The sequence below is a fragment of the Oncorhynchus gorbuscha genome, linkage group LG03 (genome assembly GCF_021184085.1).
Source record: "Oncorhynchus gorbuscha isolate QuinsamMale2020 ecotype Even-year linkage group LG03, OgorEven_v1.0, whole genome shotgun sequence".
NCBI classification, from domain to species: domain Eukaryota; kingdom Metazoa; phylum Chordata; class Actinopteri; order Salmoniformes; family Salmonidae; genus Oncorhynchus; species Oncorhynchus gorbuscha.
Genome location: NC_060175.1, coordinates 61,514,724 through 61,537,251, shown reverse-complemented (window position 1 = coordinate 61,537,251; position 22,528 = coordinate 61,514,724). Strand labels below are relative to the sequence as shown.

Sequence of the window (22,528 nt, the reverse complement as noted above, 5' to 3'; positions counted from 1 at the left end):
TTGACAAAAACAATGGAAATAAAGGTAATTGCCAAAATAAAAGGCAACACTTCAAGTAAATTAGGGATAAAAAGTATATTGAAAGCAGGTGCTTCAACACAGGTGTGGTTCTGGAGTTAAGTACTCACTTAAAATCTCATCATGCTTAGGGCCTGAGAAAGCATTTTGTGGAAGTATGGTGTCGCATCCCAACAAGAGAGTTCCAGAGGTGCATTGAAGCTGTTCTGGCAGTTCATGGTGGCCCAACACCCTACTAACATATTTTATGTTGTTATTTTCTTTATTTTGGCAATTACCTGTATGTTGCCCTAAGAGTTGAGCAAGGTGTGTGGAATCTTATTCAAAACGATTCACAGCTGTTCCATTTAAATATTTTTTGGGAACATTTTCCTTCACTTTGAAAATGTAACGTAGAACGGTAAGAAAAATATAAAATATCCTTTTTAGATTTAATTTTAAGGCCGCAAAATGTGAACTGTGCAATGGGTGTGTAGACAGTCACTACGCACTGTAAATATGAAATATACTGTATAGAATTGGGCAAAACGCATTTAAAACATGTTAGTTACTATTGTATTAAATGTGCTTATATTGTGACTCAAAGTTTAATACAATTCTTCAATATATTTTTTTCTCAAATGGGCTATAATTGTTTTGCTTTAAACTACCACATTTGGAAGGACATTACCAATACATTAATGACAGTTTTTTTTTAAAGGAAATCAAAGCCATTTAATCTGAATGTATAATAATAGGATATCTATTTAACCTGATAACTTTTCACCTCAGTAAAAGCTTTGATGGAAGTTCACCAGTGACTCAATTACATAACTATGGGATGGTAGGTTTCGGTGCAACGCTCCATCTCTTGACCACAGTATTTTTCCATGATTCAAATCTTCCAAAAGTATAAATGACATGTTTACTGCTTAGCTACTGATTTTGCAGTGTAAACCCAATACTTCTAAACAACCTACACTTTGTCAGAGAGGTTATTGCATTCGGTCTGTCACTATGGAATTGTGTGTGTGGACACGTACATGTAGCATCCCACACGGAGTCATTCAGTAGAACATGTAGTCAAAGCAGACGACGTATACACATGTAGGGCAAAATCTCCACTTCATATCAGCATAATTTTTTTTTTTAATTAATAAAGATCCTAAAATAATATCAACCCATTCCTTATCAATTTGTTATATGTACAATAATAAGACCTATTCCTTGAAACAGGTGTCCTCATTTTAAGGCTACAGACAGCACAATGTTAGCCTGGATGCAAGTCAGAGACTTGCTTCACTTTCTCAGCCTGGTAATTCTGTAAAAGAAATTCTGGGCATTGTATTGTTAATGAGGGCTGTTTCTGTGGTCATATTTTAATGACTTGGTCATTTTGTCATAAGCAACCATGGTCACAGAAGGCCCACTGTCAGGTATTGTTAACCCCACCCACAGACCCAGAGGATGATGCATGGCCAGGTCATATTTGCACCCCATTATTTTTATTTCTACTTTGCACATTCTTCCATTGCAAATCTACCATTCCAGTGTTTTACTTGCTATAATGTATTTACTTTGCCACCATGGCCTTTTTTGCCTTTACCTCCCTTCTCACCTCATATCATATATAGACTTGTTTATACTGTATTATTGACTGTATGTTTGTTTTACTGTGTCGTTGTATGTGTCGAACTGCTTTGCTTTATCTTGGCCAGGTCGCAATTGTAAATGAGAACTTGTTCTCAACTTGCCTACCTGGTTAAATAAAGGTGAAATAAAAAAAATATAAAAACAATTCTAACTGTGTAGTGTATTCTTACTAAACAGGCATCATGTAACATGAATAACACCAATTTAGCCAAATCCTGGAGTAGACTTTATTTCATGAATGATAAACATTTTGTTGTTGGGCTTTTTTGCACATCTATACATACTCGTTGATGAAAGATTGAAGATGTACTATTTCTTCCTCCCAGGCTTCTGAACTTTGTTGTCTAGTCCATGGATGTACTTGCAGGGAATTTGATACTTATCTGCAAAATAAAGTGTAAAAAAGCCTTATAAATTATGCACATAAACACCTGTTAAGTCAAGAGCCGGAATCAAGACATTACAAGACGGAGGTTTCCATATTTGCCAACCTAGTAGCAGTTTGCAGACTTGTTGGACCTGGTTTCCCTGTATTTGGACTAGGACTCGGTCCTTGGAGCCGGGAACCGGGTTCAGGGCTGAGCTGGCCTGGACTCTGTGCTGCAGGGCGACTGACACAGCCATGGGGTCCAGACCATACACCTCCAGGTTCTTTATCATTGTCACCTAAAGAGAAGGGAGAAAGGGAGGGACGGAAGGATATTTTATTAAAAATCACAAAGATTGATGAGTGTTGCTTTTAAAACATGCGTTTCGTAAACATGCCGTCATGGGTGTACCTTCTTGTTGGAGCCCCTGGAGGCCACAGAGATGTCTATGGGCTCAATGTGGCCCTTCTTTACTATGGGTGGCTGGCCAGGGAACACCAGCTGGTGGCAGTGCTGCATTTTGTATAGCGTCCTGTGGACACAAGATGGTGGTGTTAAGTCATAATACAAGGTCAGTGATGCAGCATGACTTCAGGCCAATGTTTCACTACTCATAGCTGTTTACCTGCTGAAGAGGTCATCCCACTTGAGTGCCTCCACCTCCTGGTACTCTGACTTCTCCAGTAGGCAGTCACATAGGATCGGGTTAATGATGACATAACTGGTGGAGAGTTCACACAGACTGTTAATAGCTACCACCTTGAACAGATACTCTCTCGGGCACATTTGCGCTGGCAGTGCATCTCCCAAACACCTGGATATTGAACGTCTTAAAATCATAAAATCATGTCTCAAATAATGAAAGTGTGAGCTTTGAAACCACGCAATCATCTCACTTTTTATTATTCTCATCCACCAGCTCGTTCCTCTTCACATAATCTGTGATGATTGCCCTCACTTCCGCTGGTTGGAGTACTGTTCCTTTCCTTTGAGAAAGAGCACACACACAAGTCAGTATAACACAAAATTAAAACAGAAAAAAAGACTACAAACACACGAATGCTTGTAAGCATGTACCCAGACTCACCTCTTCTTGGCATCTTGAAACAGAGGCTCCAGACGAGAGGACACACTGTAGAGGGTAGTGATCTCAGGGGGATGGTAGGGCTTCTCCCCCTCTGCTCTTCCCACCTCCACTGAGGCCTCCTCTATCCCAGGATCCTTTGGGGTGCGGAAGGAGCGCAGTCTAGATGCAGCAGAAAAGACAGTAGTAAAACACTTCACTATTGCTAATCTCAAATCCCTTCATAAATGTCGTAGGTGGAAGAGGCTATACTCACTCTGGGTTCTTCCAGTCAACCTCTACAATGCTCTCCACCCCTTTACTCAGCTCCTTCACCCTCACCAGGCTGTGCTGCTGCTGCATGCACTGAAGGAACTTGGATAACTGGGGACGAAACATTAGATTTAGGATTTAAAAGGATAATTCAGTGGTCATTGATGGAAAGTCAAATAAAAAATGTCTGGGTTTTGCCATCCATTCTCCAAAATTCAAGTTTATTAGAAACATCATAGCATTATGAAATGTCGAGGACCACTGATTCTAAGACGGAGGTTACCTTTTTATAGCTTGATTTCTTGATGTCAAGTTGCTTTCCACTTGGACTGTAAATCAACAAATTCATACGAGTGTTCAATTCAAAACTACTTCTTTTAAGCAGAATCCTAACTTGACAGGCCAGATGCACAGAACTCTTTTGTATTTATGCACGGATGTCAGTGGGAAACTCAATGTCCCCGAGTCGTGTTTACCAGCAGGAGAACATGTGGATGCGCAGGAAGCTACTGGTCAGCAGGGGGAGCTCTGACTTCTTCACTTTGCTCTTGAGCGCCTGGAGGAAACACTGCAGCAGCAGGGCATCCATCTGCTCTGTAAGGACAGGACTATGTTTGTGAGATATCCTGGAACTGTGTCTTTTTTTGGTTTGTCAATTCATGACTCATATGCAATAAGATGCCTGCTTTCAATGAAAGACACTTAATATCAAATATGTTTGCCATCAATCTCTTTGTTTTAAGGATTTTGATTTATTAAGGACAACGTAATTAGGTTGGAATTACATATTGACAGAACTCTTCTCAATTCCCCTAGACCCAAACACATGGACACATATAATAAACTGCCAAACTCTCCTCTCCCTGGATCTCCAGTTGAGCAGTAATAGCTACCTTGTGGGCTTCTCAGGTCCTCTGGGTCTTCTCCTTCTCCTTCCTCCCTGTCAGCCAGGCTGAGCTCCTGGATACCAGAGCAGGGGGCATCTGGGACACGGTTGGGACAGGGTTCCTCTTCACCCCCCTCTGTTGCCTCATCATCCTCCTCCTCCTCTTCTTCTTCATAGGTTGCCTCGACACCCTCAGTGTCCACATCAGGAATGGAGGGAGGACCAGACTTGTCTCCAAATGCCCTAAAAATAAAAAATAAAAAGTGTAACACTAACCATCCACAGTTATGCGTGTAAAGTCATACCGTATAAAAATCACGACAACTGAAGGAAACAGGAAGTTGCGTTACAATTTTATAAATGTCGACAGATAATCTGTTCGTTCAACATGGTGGGATCTTTGTGTCTGTAAAATGAATTATGCAATAAATGGTGGTGGAAATAACTTTATGCACAAATATTGATATACAGTGAGGGAAAAAAGTTTTTGATCCCCTGCTGATTTTGTACGTTTGCCCACTGACAAAGAAATGATCAGTCTAGAATTTCAAATGGTAGGTTTATTTGAACAGTGAGACAGAAGAACAAAAAAAATCCAGAAAAACGCTGGTCAAAAGTGTTATAAATTGATTTGCATTTTAATGTGGGAAATAAGTATTTGACCCCTCTGCAAAACATGACTTAGTACTTGGTGGCAAAACCCTAGTTGACAATCAGAGGTCAGACGTTTCTTGTAGTTTGCACACATCTCAGGAGGGATTTTGTCGAACTCCTCTTTGCAGATCTTCTCCAAGTCATTAAGGTTTCGAGGCTGACGTTTGGCAACTCGAACCTTCAGCTCCCTCCAGATTTTATATGGGATTAAGGTCTGGAGACTGGCTAGGCCACTCCAGAACCTTAATGTGCTTCTTCTTGAGCCACTCCTTTGTTGCCTTGGCCATGTGTTTTGGGTCATTGTCATGCTGGAATACCCATCCATGACCCATTTTCAATGCCCTGGCTGAGGGGTGGAGGTTCTCACCCAAGATTTGACAGTACATGGCCCCGTCCATTGTCCCTTTGATGCGGTGAAGTTGTCCTGTCCCTTTAGCAGAAAAACACCCCCAAAGCATAATGTTTCCACCTCCATGTTTGACGGTGGGGATGGTGTCCTTTGGGTCATAGGCAGCATTCCTCCTCCTCCAAACATGGCGAGTTGAGTTGAGGCCAAAGAGCTCCATTTTGGTCTCATCTGACCACAACTTCAGATGGGCATGTATGTGCTTTCTTGAGCAGGGGGACCTTGCGGGAGCTGCAGGATTTCAGTCCTTCATGGCGTAGTGTGTTACCAATTGTTTTCTTGGTGACTATGGTCCCAGCTGCCTTGAGATCATTGACAAGATCCTCCTGTGTAGTTCTGGGCTGATTCCTCACTGTTCTCATGATCACTGCAACCCCACGAGGTGAGATCTTGCATGGAGCCCCAGGCCGAGGGGTCACCTTCTCGCCAAGCTGCTTCGCGGTGGTCTTGTAGCCCATTCCAGCCTTGTGTAGGTCTACGATCTTGTCCCTGACATCCTTGGAGAGCTCTTTGGTCTTGGCCATGGTGGAGAGTTTGGAATCTGATTGATTGATTGCTTCTGTGGACAGGTGTATTTTATACAGGTAAAAAACTGAGATTAGGAGCACTCCCTTTAAGAGTCAGAGTGTCCCAAACTGAAAAACTAGCTATTGACAAAGAAAATGTGTCAGGGTTATAGTAATTGACAGTCTGACCATGCCTCAGTGTGTGTGTTGAGGTTGACCAGGCACTCACCACAGGCTGTCCATGTAGGTGTGGAGGACTGACACCCCTCTGCCCTTCATGCCCAAGCTCCTCATCTCAGCACTGGACATGGTGGCAGTGCCCACTGCCATGGGAGCCCTGGAAACAACCAGGACATTGTGAGAATGATAATGACAGGCTTCATATTCTGTGTCTTCATTATAGAAAGCGGTAACAGCCACAAACGGCTTCAGTCGATCAACCTCCTTCTGATGTATGGCTTAGCCCTACCGGTTGCTAACAACTTTAACAGCACAGCAGTCCCCCTTCTTCACCTCTGGGATCCCACTTAGAGGCACCACCACTCCAGGCAGCATGAGATCTGTGGAGGAGCAGGGAGGATAGAGTTTCACAATACATGTTAATGACTGATACATTGATTAATATTAGTCCAGGTTTTACATAAGACAAATAACTGTACCTGCCCCTCCAGCCAGCTTCTGTAGCACTGGAGGCCATGTTGTGAATGTTGGCAAGACATGGGGATAATGCCAAAGCGTATACACTGAAAAACAACAAGTCATACTGCACCGTCAGGATTTCACTTTTTTTTCCTGAATTATATGGTCAGTGCATCTGCCACTTGACTGTAACCCTACCTGTGGGATAGAGACATTTATCCAGCTCAAACAACACTGGGTTCTTATGAAGCACGTAGAGGGTCACTGCATCTCCCTTGTGGGCATAAATCTTCACAACATTCAGCTCCTCCTTGTTTGGGACCAACTCGGACAGGTCCTCCACAGACAGAGAGGGAAAGGCTGTGGATATGTCCGCTTTCAGCTTCCTCCTAAGGTGGGTGGAGAGGTGATATGAAATGTTATGCTTTCATTTCCACACGCCTATAATAACTGAATCACAACCACCACCTTCATCTTAGTAGTGTGAGTAGGAAATGGAACAGGTCAGATATCCAAAACCTAGATTTATCTAATCTCCAGTAGTCCAAAGGCCGACAGATGGCCATATTTAGTCGCCTCGTCGCCATCTGCCGGCACAGTAAGTCGTAATTTGATTTAACTTCTGGCTTCCCACCGACAGTTTTTGTGCAACCCAATACAAGAGCGAGCAACCGCTGCAGTGTAAATATGCCAGCGTTGCTAATAATAGCAGATAGCTACCCATCTACACTAATCATAGACGCTAACTATCTTTAGCGTCTATTGATGAAGGGGGCTCAATACGCATTTCATGGGAGACTTTTGTTAAGAGCCCCGAGGCGTTCTCTAAATGTGAACAGGCATCCCTTCCAGTATTGTTTTGGAAACATAAGGAAAACAATCTTTATCAGCGAGAAATCATTTTCAAAAACCAAAATGTTTAATTACTACACACCTTCATAGGGTTACCAGACAGCCATATTTCCATGTTATAGCACTTGTTCACGGAAAAGAGATGGAAGACAGGCATAGCAGCGCTAATTAGATTTATGCATCTCCAAACCCCTGTGTGTAAACGGAAGACTGACGACACAAACGTGTGGTCACTGAAAAATACTGTTGGCTCCAATTGTGTTAAAACCAGTTAAAAAAAAGTGTCCAGTAAGTGTATATTTTGATATTATATGAAAGTAGAGGTCTTTAGGTTTCAAGAACCGTACGTACCGCAATTGAGAAGCAATTTGATTCCCATTAAGACAGTATTCGGCTGTTTTGGCTTCCAGAGCCAATTCACCTCTAAACAGAACATTTAAGGTCCTTTGACTATACAGTGCATCCATGAAGTCTCCAGACCCCTTGACTTTTTCCACATTTAATTAAATTACAGCCTTATTCTAAAATGGATGAAACAAGTGTCCTCAATCTACACACAATACCCCATAATGCCATTAAACATTTCTGCAAATGTGATATTTTCAGTTTATTTTTAATACATTTAAATAAGTATTCAGACCTTTCACAAAGTACTTTGTTGAAGCACCTTTGGCAGTGATTACAGCCACAAGTCTTCTTGGGTATGACACTACCAGCTTGGCATACCTGTATTTGGGGAGTCTCACTCATACTTCTCTGCAGATCTTTCAAGTTGGATGGTGAGCATTGATGCACAGCTATTTTCAGGTCTCTCCAGAGATATTCGAGCGGGTTCAAGTCCAGGCTCTGGCTGGGCCACTCAGGGATAGTCCGAGACTTGTCCGAAGCCACTCCTGCATTCGCCCCAGTCTGAGGTTCCGAGCACTCTGGATTAAGTTCTCATCAAGGATCTCTGTACTTTACTCCATTTATCTTTCCCTTGACCCTGAATAGTCTCCCAGTCCCTGCCCCTGAAAAACATGCCCACTGCATGATGCTGCCACCACCATGCTAGGCATTGAGGCCAAAGAATTCAATCATAGTTGTCGGACCAGAGAACCTTGTTTCTTATGGTCAGAGTCCTTTGGGTACCTTTTGGTAAACTCCAAGTGGGATGTCGTGTTCCTTTTACTGAAGAGTGGCTTCCATCTGGCCATTCTACCATAAAAGGCCTGATTGGTGGAGTGCTGCAGAGATGGGAGAACTTTCACGAAGGACAACCATCTCCACAGAGGAACTCTGGAGCTCTGTCAGTCACCATCGGGTTCTTGGTCACCTCCCTGACCCAAGACACTTCCCCCCCGATTGTTCAGTTTAGCTCGGCAGCCAGCTCTAGGAAGAGTCTTGGTGGTTCCAAACATCTTCCATTTAAGAATGGAGGTCACTGTGATCTTGGGGAACTTCAATGAAGCAGAAATGTTTTGGTACCCCAGATCTGTGCCTCGACACAATCCTGTCTCGGAGCTCTACAGGCAATTCCTTTGACCTCATGTCGTGGTTTTTGCTCTGACATGCACAGTCAACTGTAGGACCATATATGACATCCACAAGCCAGTGTGAAATCCTCTGCTTGGACAACGCAAGGCCTTTTGACTTCCCACCGAAGCACAGAAATAGCCGGTCTGACTTCCTGTAGTGCTACGACGTTTCAAAATAGCGTTTGTAGAAACTTATTGGACACAGGAGATTTGCTCGCTCCTCTTCCGCAATCTGGAAGGAGGGGGGCAGTAAGTCACCAGCTCGATGACTTGATTGATATGAAGAGGTGATAAAACCTTATGGCCCAATCAAGCCTTTTTGCCTGAGGTCACGCCTAGATCTTTGCCTTCAATTGTAGGCAGACTGGGATCATATAAAGCGACTGGAGCACACTCACGTTTTGCTGATGAAAAAGCTAAGAGGAAAGCTGCTTTCAGGCTCCTCCGAATGCTCGAAAGGAGGTTTCGTCAAAGCCTCCAATACTAGTGTTGTATCCCAGGATGCCGCACAGATGGTCTTGGGGATGCAGCCGGTGGACACCTTGTAAGAATTAGCAGATGAGGTTGTGGGCCCCTGACGATTTTCCATTGATGCGTAAATGGTTAACTGATATGGCAGAGGCATACAATAAAAAGGTATGCCTCTTAAGGTAGAGGCAGAGCAACCAGAGTCCAATAGTTTTTGAAGGAATCTCAGTAAAACAGGTACACACAGCAGGACACTGGGACCTTCGCCCTGGTAGAGCACCATTCGGTAAACCCCTTCCATGGGGCTCTGGCGCTCTGTAACGTCTCGATGATAGCAGGATCGCAACAGATCAGTAGAGGGTTGGGTACTTTAGAGGCCACACCCATAGCTGTAGTTGGTCTGGGATGCCATATTATGTTGTCCAACTGTGTGAGCAGGTCCTGTCTGAGGGAGCTGCAATGGCTCTCCCTCCAGAAGACTTGGGGAGGTCGGAGGGAAAACATACAGTAGGCCCTCTGGCCAAAGGGGCTCCTGGACTTTACTAGGGGGAACAGTGGGATGTTTGCTCTGAGGCGAACAGGTCCACATGTGCTGTTCTGAACCGCTGCCAAATCATCTTCACTACTTGTGGGTGAAGTCCCATTCTCCCAGGGGATGGTTTCTGTGGCGACAAGAAATATGCCACCCTGCTCACCTTTTTCTTTTTAGGAGGTGGATCAGCTTTAATATTGCAGACAGATTGATGAAAGCAACAATGTAATTGTCTGCATCCTTTCCAATCCCAAATCCATTTGAAGTCAGAAGTTTACATACAGGTTGGAGTCAATAAAACTTGTTTTTCAACCAATCCACAAATTTCTTGTTAACAAACTATAGTTTTGTCAAGTCGGTTAGGACATCTACTTTGAGCCCGACAAGCAAGTTCTCCAAAAATTGTCTACAGACAGATTATTTCACTGTCCCCCGAATTCATATTCGTTATATAAAATATGCCCTTTTAATTGTCTGGCTTGCCATTCCAAATAAATGTTTATATTTTTATTCATACTATTTAAAAAGGCAGGTCAACCATAAGCAAATAGTTAAATCAGGGTGAATTTCCACAAATTCTTAGATCTTATCTATTTTTGCTAACTTTCTATAAAAATGTATTGGAGTGAGATAATTTCTTTCTTTCGGGATATGTATACCGAGTATGTCCACATCACCGTCAGACTATTTTATTGGTAAACTACACGGTAATGAAAATGTAGCATTTTTTAGTGACCCAATACATAATAGTACACTTAATCCATAAAGGTTAGCAAAAGTATCTAGATCCTCTGAGGCTGTGGAGGGATTGTAATTGTGGTTTATAAAGAAAACATGATTCATCAGCAGACAATGACAGCTTTGTTTTTACGCTACAGATATCTAAACCCTTAATATTATTGTTGGATCTAATTTTAACTTCTAACATTGATGGCAATAAGAAATAGAGACGCCGGAAGTGGACAACCTTGTTTTCCTCCTTTTGACAGTTTAAAAAAAATGTTCTGATATGTAGCCATTATTTTCTATTTAACACCTAGGGTTACTATACATAACTTCAACCAATTTTATAAGAGATTCTCCAAAAGTTGAAATATTCCAGGCATGTATATATAAACTCCAGTCATACTTTATCAAAAGCCTTTTCAAAGTCAGCTATGAAAACCAGGCCTGGTTTCCAATATGTCATTGTATTCCATTGTTTCCAGTACTTGTCTTATCTGCTCTCCAATGTATCGTCCATGTAAAAAACCTGTCTGATTAGGATGAATAATATCTGACAATACCTTTTTAATTCAGAGCTCCAAGCATTTATCTAGAATTTTTGCATCACAACACTGAAGAGGCCTCCAAATTTTAAAAATGGACTGGATCATATATTGCTCAAAAAAATAAAGGGAACACTAAAATAACACCTAGATCTGAATGAATGAAATATTCTTATTAAATACTTTTTTCTTCACATAGTTGAATGTGCTGACAACAAAATCACAAAAATTATCAATGGAAATCAAATTTATCAACCCATGGAGGTCCAGACTACCAGACTACAGGCTGATCCAACTTTGATGTAATGTCCTTAAAACAAGTCAAAAATGGGGCTCAGTAGTGTGTGTGGCCTCCACGTGCCTGTATGAACTCCGTACAACGCCTGGGCATGCTCCTGATGAGGTGGCGGATGGTCTCCTGAGTGATCTCCTCCCAGACCTGGAGTAAAGCATCCGCCAACTCCTGGACAGTCTGTGGTGTAACGTGGAGTTGGTGGATGGAGCGAGACATGATGTCCCAGATGTGCTCAATTGGATTCAGGTCTGGGGAACGGGCGGGCCAGTCCATAGCATCAATGCCTTCCTCTTGCAGGAACTGCTGACCCACTGCCAAACCGGTCATGCTGGAGGATGTTGCAGGCAGCAGAACGTTCTCCACGGCATCTCCAGACTGTCACGTCTGTCACATGTGCTCAGTGTGAACCTGCTTTCATCTGTGAAGAGCACAGGGCGCAAAGTAGCGAATTTGCCAATCTTGGTGTTCTCTGGCAAATGTCAAACGTCCTGCACGGTGTTGGGCTGTAAGCACAACCCCCACCTGTGGACGTCGGGCCCTCATACCACCCTCATGGAGTCTGTTTCTCACCATTTGAACAGACACATGCACATATGTGGCCTGCTGGAGGTCATTTTGCAGGGCTCTGGCAGTGCTCCTCCTGCTCCTCCTTAAACAAAGGCGGATGTAGCGGTCCTGCTGCTGGGTTATTTCCCTCCTACGGCCTCCTCCACGTCTCCGGATGTACTGGCCTGTCTCCTGGTAGCGCCTCCATGCTCTGGACACTACGCTGACAGACAGCAAACCTTCTTGCCACAGCTCGCATTGATGTGCCATCCTGGATGAGCTGCACTACCTGAGCCACTTGTGTGGGTTGTAGACTCCGTCTCATATTACCACTAGAGTGAAAGCACCGCCAGCATTCAAAAGTGACCAAAACGTCAGCCAGGAAGCATAGGAACTGAGAAGTGGTCTGTGGTTATCACCTGCAGAGCCACTCCTTTATTGGGGGTGTCTTGCTAATTGTCTATCATTTCCACCTGTTGTCTATTCCATTTGCACAACAGCATGTGAAATTTATTGTCAATCAGTGTTGGACAATTTGATTTCACAGAAGTGTGATTGACTTAGAGTTACATTGTGTTGTTTAAGTGTTCCCTTTATTTTTTGAGCAGTGTATATCACACACACACACACACACACACAACTTGGATCCTGTTTCAGTAATAATGAAATCAGACCCTGTTGAGTGTCTGATAATAAACCGTTTATATAGGAGTGGTTTAAACATGGTAATAATGGTCCTCTGAGTATATCAAAAAAGTTTGGTATACTTCCACTGGTATGCATTCCAGCCCTGGAGTTAATTGCATCAAGAAGTTCCTCCTCTGTAATTTGGCCTTCACATGAGTCTTTCTGTACAGATGTTAATTTTACATTATTAATAGAGGGGAAAAAATCCATACAATTAGTCGGTTGGTGGAGATGGAGACGGAAACAAAAACATTGAAGTACTTCACTTCCCCTTTCAAAATATTGTTCGGTGAATCATGTGACGCCATCATTTGTAACAAGTTTGAATACATTTTTTTTGTAGCATTTCTATGTTGAGGATTGCACAGTTCTTTTTAATTTTTCCACATATTCCATCCAGTTCGCTTTATTTTTTATAATATATTACACTGGATCTTTATTGAATAAGTTCCTCTAATTCTTTGTTTTTCATGTAACTTATTCTGAGGCTCTATTGTGCAGTTTTTATTGCTATATAACTATTGTTAGTCCTTCAATTCCCTTTGTTAATATGGACTCTTGATCTTTGTTTTATCGTTGAGTAGTGAATTGCATGGCCTCCAAAGGCACATTTAAGTGTCCCATACAATAAGGGGATCTGCTGTACCTATGTTATGTCGGAAAAAGTCCATTATAAATGATTCTGTCCTAGTTATAAACAAGTTATCATCCACTAGGCTTTGATTAAATTATCATCCACCTCGTTCACCTTGCCTGGGAGATGAATGGCTCGTAAGGCCAGATGGGGTAGGGCCCAAATCAAGAGTTGTTGGGCCACCTGTATGGACCATACAGACCTCGTTCCCCCTTGATGGTTGATGTGGAACACTCAATATATTGTCTGATCGTATCAGGATATGTTTGTGAAACAGCAGAAAGTGATTCAGGGCTTGGTAACCTGTATGAAGTTCTAGCACAGTGATGTGCTCTTTCCTCCAGCAGGGGTAGCCACTCTCCCCGTACAGGCCAGTGTTTCCACACTGCTCCCCAGCCTGTTAGTGAAGCATCGGTTGTCACTACTTCCCGCCTTGCCGGAATTGATCCGAGGGGGACACCTGTAGTCAGGTAGACTCTTTTCACCCACAACCGTAGAGAAGAGTAGCACACCCTTGTCACCTGTATTTGAGTTGAGTTTCCGTCCCGCTTGGGGTCCAAGTGGAGGTCGTACCACACTTGTCGTGGCCTTAAAAGAAAGCAGGCCTAACGGTGTCACCGCAGAGAGCATGCCCATCAGTTGTTGGACTGTTCATACCTTCACGAATACATTCAACTTGTTGCAGAAAAGAAGAATGCTGTCCACGCGCTGAGGTCTTATACATGCCCTCGTAGTGCAGGAGTTCAGAGCCATGCCAATAAGGGTCTCTGCATCACTGTCTGGGGCTGGCATAAACCTGTGTTAGGCTGGTGGTAGGACCAAGGGTGTGTGTATGGCTGGGTCGAGTGAGAGCGGCGAGGTTCATGCATCTCTCTGCCACGACACCTGGTTTCTGGGCTGTGAGTTCCACAGTGGTGTAGCCTGACTTAGCTGGTTTCTATGTTCGATTGGCCCATTCTGCCGCAGGGCCAAAGAGCAGTTCGGGGACCACTGGGAGCTTTCTCAGCATCCGTTTGGAGTCATCGGACAAGACCGACCTGGCGACGAGTCACAACAAGGGTGGACAGCAGTCTGCCTAGCTCCCTGGTTATGAACGCAAACGCTTGAAGATGTGTCATTCAGGTTGCAGAGATCCAGGTTAGCGTGCTCCGGCTGGAGCATTCTGTTCTACGCACTAAAATAATACTGCAATTTAAAAAAAAAATATTTTTTTAAATTTGGGCCTCAACACAAAGCCTTATGTTTGGGGCAAACCCAACAACAAATCATGGAAATGAGGCAGTTCCTCAGTGATGGTGGCTGCATCATGTTATGGGCTAAGCACAGGCAAAATCCTGGAGGAAAACCTGCTTCAGTCTGCTTTACACCAGAGACTAGGAGAGGAATTCACCTTTCAGCAAGACAATAACCTTCAACACAAGGCCAAATCTACACTGGAGTTGTTTACCAAGAAGACAGTGAATGTTCCTGAGTGGCCAAGTTATAGTTTTTACTTAAATCTGCTTGAAAATCTATGGCAAGACATGAAAATTGCAGTCTAGCCATGATCCCCAAAATCTTGAGAGCTTGAAGAATTTTGAAAATAATAAAGATGGGCAAATATCATACAACCTAGGTGTGCAAAGTTCTTAGACTTACCCAAGAAGACACCTGTGAATCGAAGGCAAAGGTGCGTCTTCTACAAGTTGTCCTCTAACTGGTGATGTACATATTATGTGTGGTGTTGGAGGCGTGTTAGTTTTAAAACAGGATGTGCAACCTCATCTCCCCCCTCTCACGCTATTTAATTTAAAGTGATAATCAATGAATAATTGACATGTTGAGTTCCTCTTTATGTTTTGGTGACCCCGTACTTTACAAAACATAGCGGTTGGTCTTCTGCGGGTTGTTTTCTAACCAGTGCTGTAAAAAATACCTCCAGTTTCAATGTGTTTTTTAGTTGTTGAATTTTTACCCCCATTTTGTGGTATCTTGTTACTACAATAATATACAACTCCAGTACGGGCTCGGAAGGTCGAAAACCATGCGTCCTCCGAAACACAACCCAACCAAGCCGCACTGCTTCTTAACACAGCGCGCATCCAGCCAGCCGCACCAATGTGTCGGAGGAAACACTGTGCACCTGGCGACATGGTTAGCGTGCACTGCGCCCAGCCCGCCACAGGAGTCGCTGGTGCGTGATGAGACAAGGATATCCCTACCGGCCAAACCCTCCCTGCAGAAAAGGGTCGCAATGTGTTAACCCGGAAGGCGTCACCCCATGGACCTCCTGGTTGCGGCCGGCTGCGACAGAGCCTGGGCGCGAACCCAGAGTCTCTGGTGGCACAGCTAACACTGGAATGTAGTGCCCTAGACCACTGCGCCACCCGGGAGGCCCCAATGTGGTTTTTGAGTTGTGGTAGTTTCAACAGCACAGACAAGCCGACAAGTGTATGTCAGAGCAAAAACCAAGCCCTGAGGTTCAAAGGAATTGTCTGTAGAGCTCAGAGACAGGATTGTGTCGCACCACAGATCTGGGGAAGGGTACCGAAAAAAAATTCTGCAGCATTTAAGGTCCCCAAGAACAATTGACCTCCATCATTCTTAAATGGAAGAAATGTGGAACGACCAACCAATCGGGGGAGAAGGGCTTTGGTCAGAGAGGTGACCAAGAACCTGATGATCACTGACAGAGCTTCAGAGTTTCTCTGTGGAGATGGGAGAACCCTTTCTGCAGCACTCCACCAATCAGGCCACTCCTCAGTAAAAGGCACATGACAGTCCATTTGAGGTTTACCAAAAGGCATCTAAAGGATTGTCAGACCATGAGAAACAAGATTCTCTGGTCTGATGAAACCAAGAATGAACTCTTTGGCCTGAATCCCAAGCATCACATCTGGAGGAAACCTGGCACCATCCCTACAGTTAAACATGGTGGTGGCAGCATCGTGCTGTAAGGATGTTTTTCAGCGGCAGGGACTGGGAGACTAGTCAGGATCGAGGCAAAGATGAACAGAGCAAAGTAGAGAGAGATCCTTGATGAAAACCTATTTCAGAGTGGTCAGGACCTTAGACTGGGGCGAAGGTTCACCTTCCAACAAGACAACACTTCTGACAACACTTCTGTGGCTTCTGGACAAGGCAATGTCCTTACGTGACCCAGCCAGAGTACTGACTTGAAACCGATCCAACATCTCTGGAGAGACCTAAAAATAGCTGTGCAGCGACACCACCCCTCTCTCTTCCCCCTTCAACCTGACAGAGCTTGAGAGGATCTGCAGAGAATGTGAGAAACTCTCCAAATACAGGTGTGCCAAGCTTGTAGCATCATAGCCAAAAAGAGTTGTAAGTCGCTCTGGATAAGAGCATCTGCTAAATGACTTAAATGTAAAGAGTAAAGGCTGTAATCACTGCCAAAGGTTCTTCAACAGTACTGAGTAAAGGGTTTGAATGCTTATGTAAATGTGATATTTCATTTTTGACATTTGCAAACATTTCTAAAAATGTATTAGTGCTTTGTCATTATGGGGTATTGTGTGTAGATTGATGAGGGAAAAAAATGCAATTTAATCAATTTTAGAATAAGGCTGTAACATAAATGTGGAAAAAGTCAAGGGGTCTGAAAACTATAGAATGGACTTTAAAAGTGATTTTAATGGGGGTGGGGGTAAACATGAATAGCTATTTATATTTCATTGTTATTTATCTATATTGCAGTTGTTTTAGGCATGACAGCAATTAAAAGTACTGATGTTTATGTATAGTTGCAGGTTGCAAGCTTCGGTCACAGGAAAACACAATATTTCTCATTTGGGTCCCAGGCTGAAAAAGTTTAACAACCCCTGGTCTAGATGGTTACACATTTCTTCCATTTAAAAATGGAGGCCACTGTGTTCTTGTGGACCTTCAATGCTGCAGAATTGTTTTGGTACCCTTTCTCAGAGCTGTGCCTCAAGAGCTCTAAGGACAATTCCTTCGACCTAATGGCTTGGTTTTCGCTCTGACATGCACTGTCAACTGTGGGACCTTATATAGACAGGTGTGCCTTTCCAAGTCATGGCTAAGCAATGGAATTTGCCACAGGTGGACTCCAATCAAGTTGTAGAAACATCTCAAGAATTATCAATGTTAACAGGATGCACCTGAGCTCAATTTCAAGTCTCATCAAAAAGGGTCTGAATACTTATGTAAATAAGGTATGTTTACATTTACATTTACATTTAAGTCATTTAGCAGATTTGCTGAACTGTCTAAACTGGTTTTCACTGTCATTCTGGGGGTATTGTGTATAGATTGAAGAAAATATGTAATTTAATCCATTTTGAAATAAGGCTGTAATGTAACAAAATGTGGAAAAAGTCAAGGGGTCTGAATCATCTCTGAATGCACTGTATATACCAGTGAATTCTCGCCTCTGAGAATGGTATTGACGTATACACTGAATGGGTGACTAGGTTCATCGGGAAGTGAATAGAGGATGTTGTTCCAATTAACAACTGGAATGTATTAAAACCAAACCCTGTACAGTTTTGGTGCAGTTAATAAATACAAGTAATACGGTTACTATTTATCCCCATGTATGTGTAGATGGTGCATTTTAAGTCTTCAATATCACGAACTGTTTCTGCATATTGGCTACTGATTTGGACACGTAAGTGTGCCATTTATCTAAATGTTGTCTCAACTGGAAGCAGCAAAACTATTTAACTTCAGCTTTAGGAATCTGTCAACATTAATTTCCAATGGTATTGTACTTAATCAGGTAGAAACCGCCGACCGAGTCCAAAAACCTGCTGTGATATACAGAAATAAACCTAAAACGGGTTTGCCCTGCCAGCCTAGCCTATAACTGGCAAATGGAACAAGGGACTCTCCTCACCTGTCGGATCCTTTGATCACTGTGTTGGACTTGACACGGAACGATTTCGAAAACATCGTAAATGGTACCGTCGTTAATTCAAGCTCTTACTCCTGAGATGTGTTAAAATATTTACTCAGTTTAAATCCGCATTTCGCAAGCTCATTCGTTAAAAAAAATACAGTACTAGAAATGGAAAGCAGCGTGTCCATTTTGGTGCATCATAAAATACGTCCGACAAGACTCTGCCATTGCTGCAAGTTTGTTCCTAGGATATATCCTAAAATCGCTACCTTCTTCGATGGGGTTTATCGGCGGTTAGCATCCAATGCATTACCGCCACCAGCTGGACGGAGTTTTTAATAAGAAACTTAAAAAACGGCATCATACAAAATTAAACACAAAAATTAACAAAAACCATTCCACTTCAATCAGTCAACTTAACAAATAAGTCACGGGGTAAATAAGTGTGATATATGGCCAATATACAACGGTTAACGTTTTTTATTTTTGTACGACGCAACGCAGAGTGCCTGGATACAAGCATTGGCCATATAACACATACATGCTTTATCATACCCATGGTATACGGCTGTCAGCCAATCAGCATCCAGGGCTTGGACCACCCAGTTAATTATCCAAAATAAATCCCTACACAGCCTCAGGGTCCTGTGAAGGAGTAACATCCACGACAGGATTTCTTGCACAGCCTCGGCTGTGAAATTTGTTGGTACCCTTCCCAGATCTGTGCCTCGGCACAATCCTGTCTCGGGGCTCTATGGACAAATCCTTCGACCTCATGGCTTGGTTTTTTCTCTGACATGCACTGTCAACTGTAGAACCTTATATAGACAGGTGTGTGCCTATTCAAATAATATCCAATCTATTGAATTTACCACAGGTGGACTCCAATCAAGTTGTAGAAACATCTCAAGAATGATGAATGGAAACAGGATGCACCTGAGCTCTATTTCGAGTCTCATGGCAAAGAGTCTGAATACTTATGTAAATAAGGTGTTTGTTTTTTATTTTTTATAAATTTGCTAAAGAAATTAGAAACCCGTTTTCGCTTTGTCATTGTGGGGTATTGTGTGTAGATTGATGAGGAAATCATTTAAATTAACCAATTTTAGAATAAGGCTGTAACGTAACAAAATGTGGTTAAAGGGAAGGGGTCTGAATACTTTGTATATAAAAATAAAATAAAAATCTTGATGGTATCCTCTGTGCAGGAATACAAGCACAGCCAGCACAGGCCCATATTTATGGATTAAGGAATTAAAATAATTTTCTTAATGTGATAAATAAATCAAATAATCAAAAAAACCTTTGTGTTTCTCATATAGTTTTAAACTAAAATTCAATGTTTTATGTAAATACATCTGTAGAAGGTGTTCTGGGCAAACAGAGTAAAATCCCTGTATTGTCGATTGAAATTGGTCACAACCAATACCAGTTTATGGTTCCTGACCAAATGAGAAAAGTATTTATGTTGATTAAAACTAAGAAAATTATATATTATATTCACAATTCCTGACATTTAATCCTAGGAAACATTTCCCTGTTTTAGGTCAGATAGGATCACCACTTTATTTTAAGAATATAAAATGTCAGAATAATAACAGAGAGAATGATTCTTTCATCACATTCCCAGTGGGTCAGAAGTTTACATACACTTAATTAGTATTTGGTAGCCTTGCCTTTAAATTGTTGACCCGTTTGCGACCAAGCTTTAACTTCCTGACTGATGTCTTGAGATTTTGCGTCAATATATCCACATAATTTTCCTCCCACATGATGCCATCTATTTTGTGAAGTGCACCTGTCCCTCCTGCAGCAAAGCACACCCATGATGCTGCCACCCCCGTGCTTCATAGTTGGGATGGTGTTCTTCGGATTGCAAGTCTCCTCCTTTTTCCTCCAAATATAACAATGGTCATTATGGCCAAACAGTTCTATTTTGTTTCATCAGACCAGAGGAATTTTCTCCAAAAAGTACGATCTTTGTCCCCATGTGCACCATTGTCTGATTTTTTTTATGGTGATTTAGGAGCAGTAGCTTCTTCCTTCCTTAGCGGCCTTTCAGGTTATTTCAATATAGGACTCGTTTTGCTGTGGATATAGATACTTGTTTTTACCTGTTTCCTCCAGCGTCTTCACAAGGTCCTTTGCTGTTGTTCTGGGATTGATTTGCACTTTTCGCACCAAAGTACGTTCATCTCTAGGAGACAGAACATGTCTCCTTTCTGAGCGGTATGATGGCTGCGTGGTCCCATGGTGTTTATACTTGCGTATTATTGTTTAGCCTATCAGAAGCTTCTAAAGCCATGACTGTTACGTTCCCCAGTTTCTGTGTTGTGGTTTGTGTATTTGCATGTACAGCTGTATGTGTGTTCTGTTCAGAAGAGAGATCATTGCTGGGAAGTCATTGCTGGGAGGTCATTGCTGGGAGGTCATTGCTGAGAGAAAGCTCATTGCTGAGAGAGGAGGCTGATGGCAATGGGTTATATACTGTGTTGGTTATTCTCAGTGGGACGTCATTGCTGGGAGGTCATTGCTGAAAGATGCTGAAAAATGATTGCTGAGAGAGGAGGTTGATGGCTGAGGGTTATATCATGTTGGTTGTTGCTAACATAGTTAGTATGTACTATGTTAGTTGTTGTTGGGAGCAGCTTTGGTATGTTCTGTGTTTGTTGCTTTGACAGAGCTTCTTTAATGTCCCGAGTTAGATTTGTCTCAGGTTTTGTTGTGAAGTTTATTATTGTGTTTAATTTGTTCCCAGGGCGAAAGGGGAAGGCACCTAGGGAGTGCTTAGGCAAGAGGCCCACGGGCATACATATACCCGTAGTATATTCACTGTCTAGGCACACTAGGTAAGACCTGGGCGGACCACCCTCTGTATTTTGGTTCGGGCACCAGGTGGTGCTAAATTAGGCAAGTAGTTGGTAGGCAGGTAAGGTAGGAAAGGGGGCTTTGAGATTTACTTTCTTTGCTTTGGTTCCGTCCAGCCCCTTTTCCCCATATTACCGTGTGACAGAATAAATTCCTTGTACCACTCTCTCTGCCTTTGTCATCCTTACTCATACCTACAGTCCCATACCTCTTTCACTTCATGGGGAGTTGAGTTGTAGCAGGGTGTTGCGTTCCCTCTTCACAGAGGCGTGCGTAACAATTACATAATTTTCTGGAATTTTCAAAGCTGTTGAAAGACACAGTCAACTTAGTGTATGTAATCTTCTGACGCACTGGAATTGTGATACAGTGAAATATTCTGTCTGTAAACAATTGTTGGAAAAATTACTTGTGTCATGCACAAAGTAGATGTCCTCACCGACTTGCCAAAACTATAGTTTGTTAACAAGATACTTGTGGAGTGGTTGATAAATTAGTTTTAATGTCTCCAACCTAAGTGTGTGTGTGTGTGTGTGTGTGTGTGTGTGTGTGTGTGTGTGTGTGTGTGTGTGTGTGTGTGTGTGTGTGTGTGTGTGTGTGTGTGTGTGTGTGTGTGTGTGTGTGTGTGTGTGTGTGTGTGTGTGTGTGTGTGTGTGTGTGTGTGTGTGTGTGTGTGTGTGTGTGTGCATACACATATATGTATGTATGCTTAAAGTGCCCATAGTTTGGTGATGTGGACACCAAGGAACTTGAAGCTCTCAATATCACCCTTGTATAAAAATTGGCACCAACCGTAAGTATCCAAGTGTGTTTGAGGGAAAACTTTGACATGGTTAGGGAATTGTATTGTGATATTTAAATCAGGAAACCTGTCTCCATTGGGGTGTTAGCTGACCAAAGTGGATGATAAGGACTTTATTGACTTGCATCAGGGCAATTCCACAATAATGGAATTACATGGAGACTCTGTTTCTTTTCACTTTAAAATGTATTGATTTCAAAATGTTAAATTTTAACAAAAACACATTTACTGGAAGAACTGTGCAGATGCAAAGTTTGATCATAGAATTACAGAAAAATCTCCCTAAATTTGTTATGTGACAAATCTCGGCTCCGAATTTAGTTTAAAATATATCTGCAGAAAGACTGGGTGTCAGCTATGACATGACACCTTGCATTTGAAAAAATCTCTTGGTTATTCAACTACAGTAAGTGAAGTGGATTTACACCTGGTAACATAATTATGGTAATGGGTTTACATCATGGGTCCTTGATCTGAATTAAACAGAAATGCATCATTAGGGATATGAATGTCTTTCTCTTCATGGTAATGTATCCTAAATAGGTATGCCAAGCAGTGATGTAGTGGTAAAAATAATGTGGGTAAACTGTGTTCTAGTGTACTGTACTATACTTTACGTTACTGTACGGTAGTGAACTGTGCTGTCTGTACTGAACTATACTGTACTATTATTTATGTTACTGTACAGTAGTGAACTGTGCTGTCCGGACCAGACCAAATCTGAACCAATCATGGGCCAAACCTATGTTTGGG

General features: G+C 42.5%; 1 protein-coding gene across 1 annotated transcript; it reads right to left on the bottom strand.

The window, feature by feature from the left end:
- Positions 1 to 1,863: 1,863 nt before the first annotated feature.
- eif2d (eukaryotic translation initiation factor 2D) lies at positions 1,864 to 18,347 on the bottom strand. The gene is made up of 15 exons (XM_046336592.1): positions 18,103 to 18,347; positions 6,644 to 6,834; positions 6,466 to 6,549; positions 6,276 to 6,366; positions 6,036 to 6,143; positions 4,248 to 4,483; positions 3,831 to 3,948; positions 3,638 to 3,683; positions 3,359 to 3,465; positions 3,106 to 3,264; positions 2,915 to 3,004; positions 2,644 to 2,739; positions 2,430 to 2,550; positions 2,142 to 2,316; positions 1,864 to 2,033 (listed from the first exon to the last, which is right to left on the bottom strand). Exons 1-15 carry the CDS (start codon positions 18,156 to 18,158, stop codon positions 1,960 to 1,962), a joined length of 1,752 nt encoding a protein of 583 aa, XP_046192548.1. The 5' UTR covers positions 18,159 to 18,347; the 3' UTR covers positions 1,864 to 1,959.
- Between the last annotated feature and the right edge of the window lie 4,181 nt (positions 18,348 to 22,528).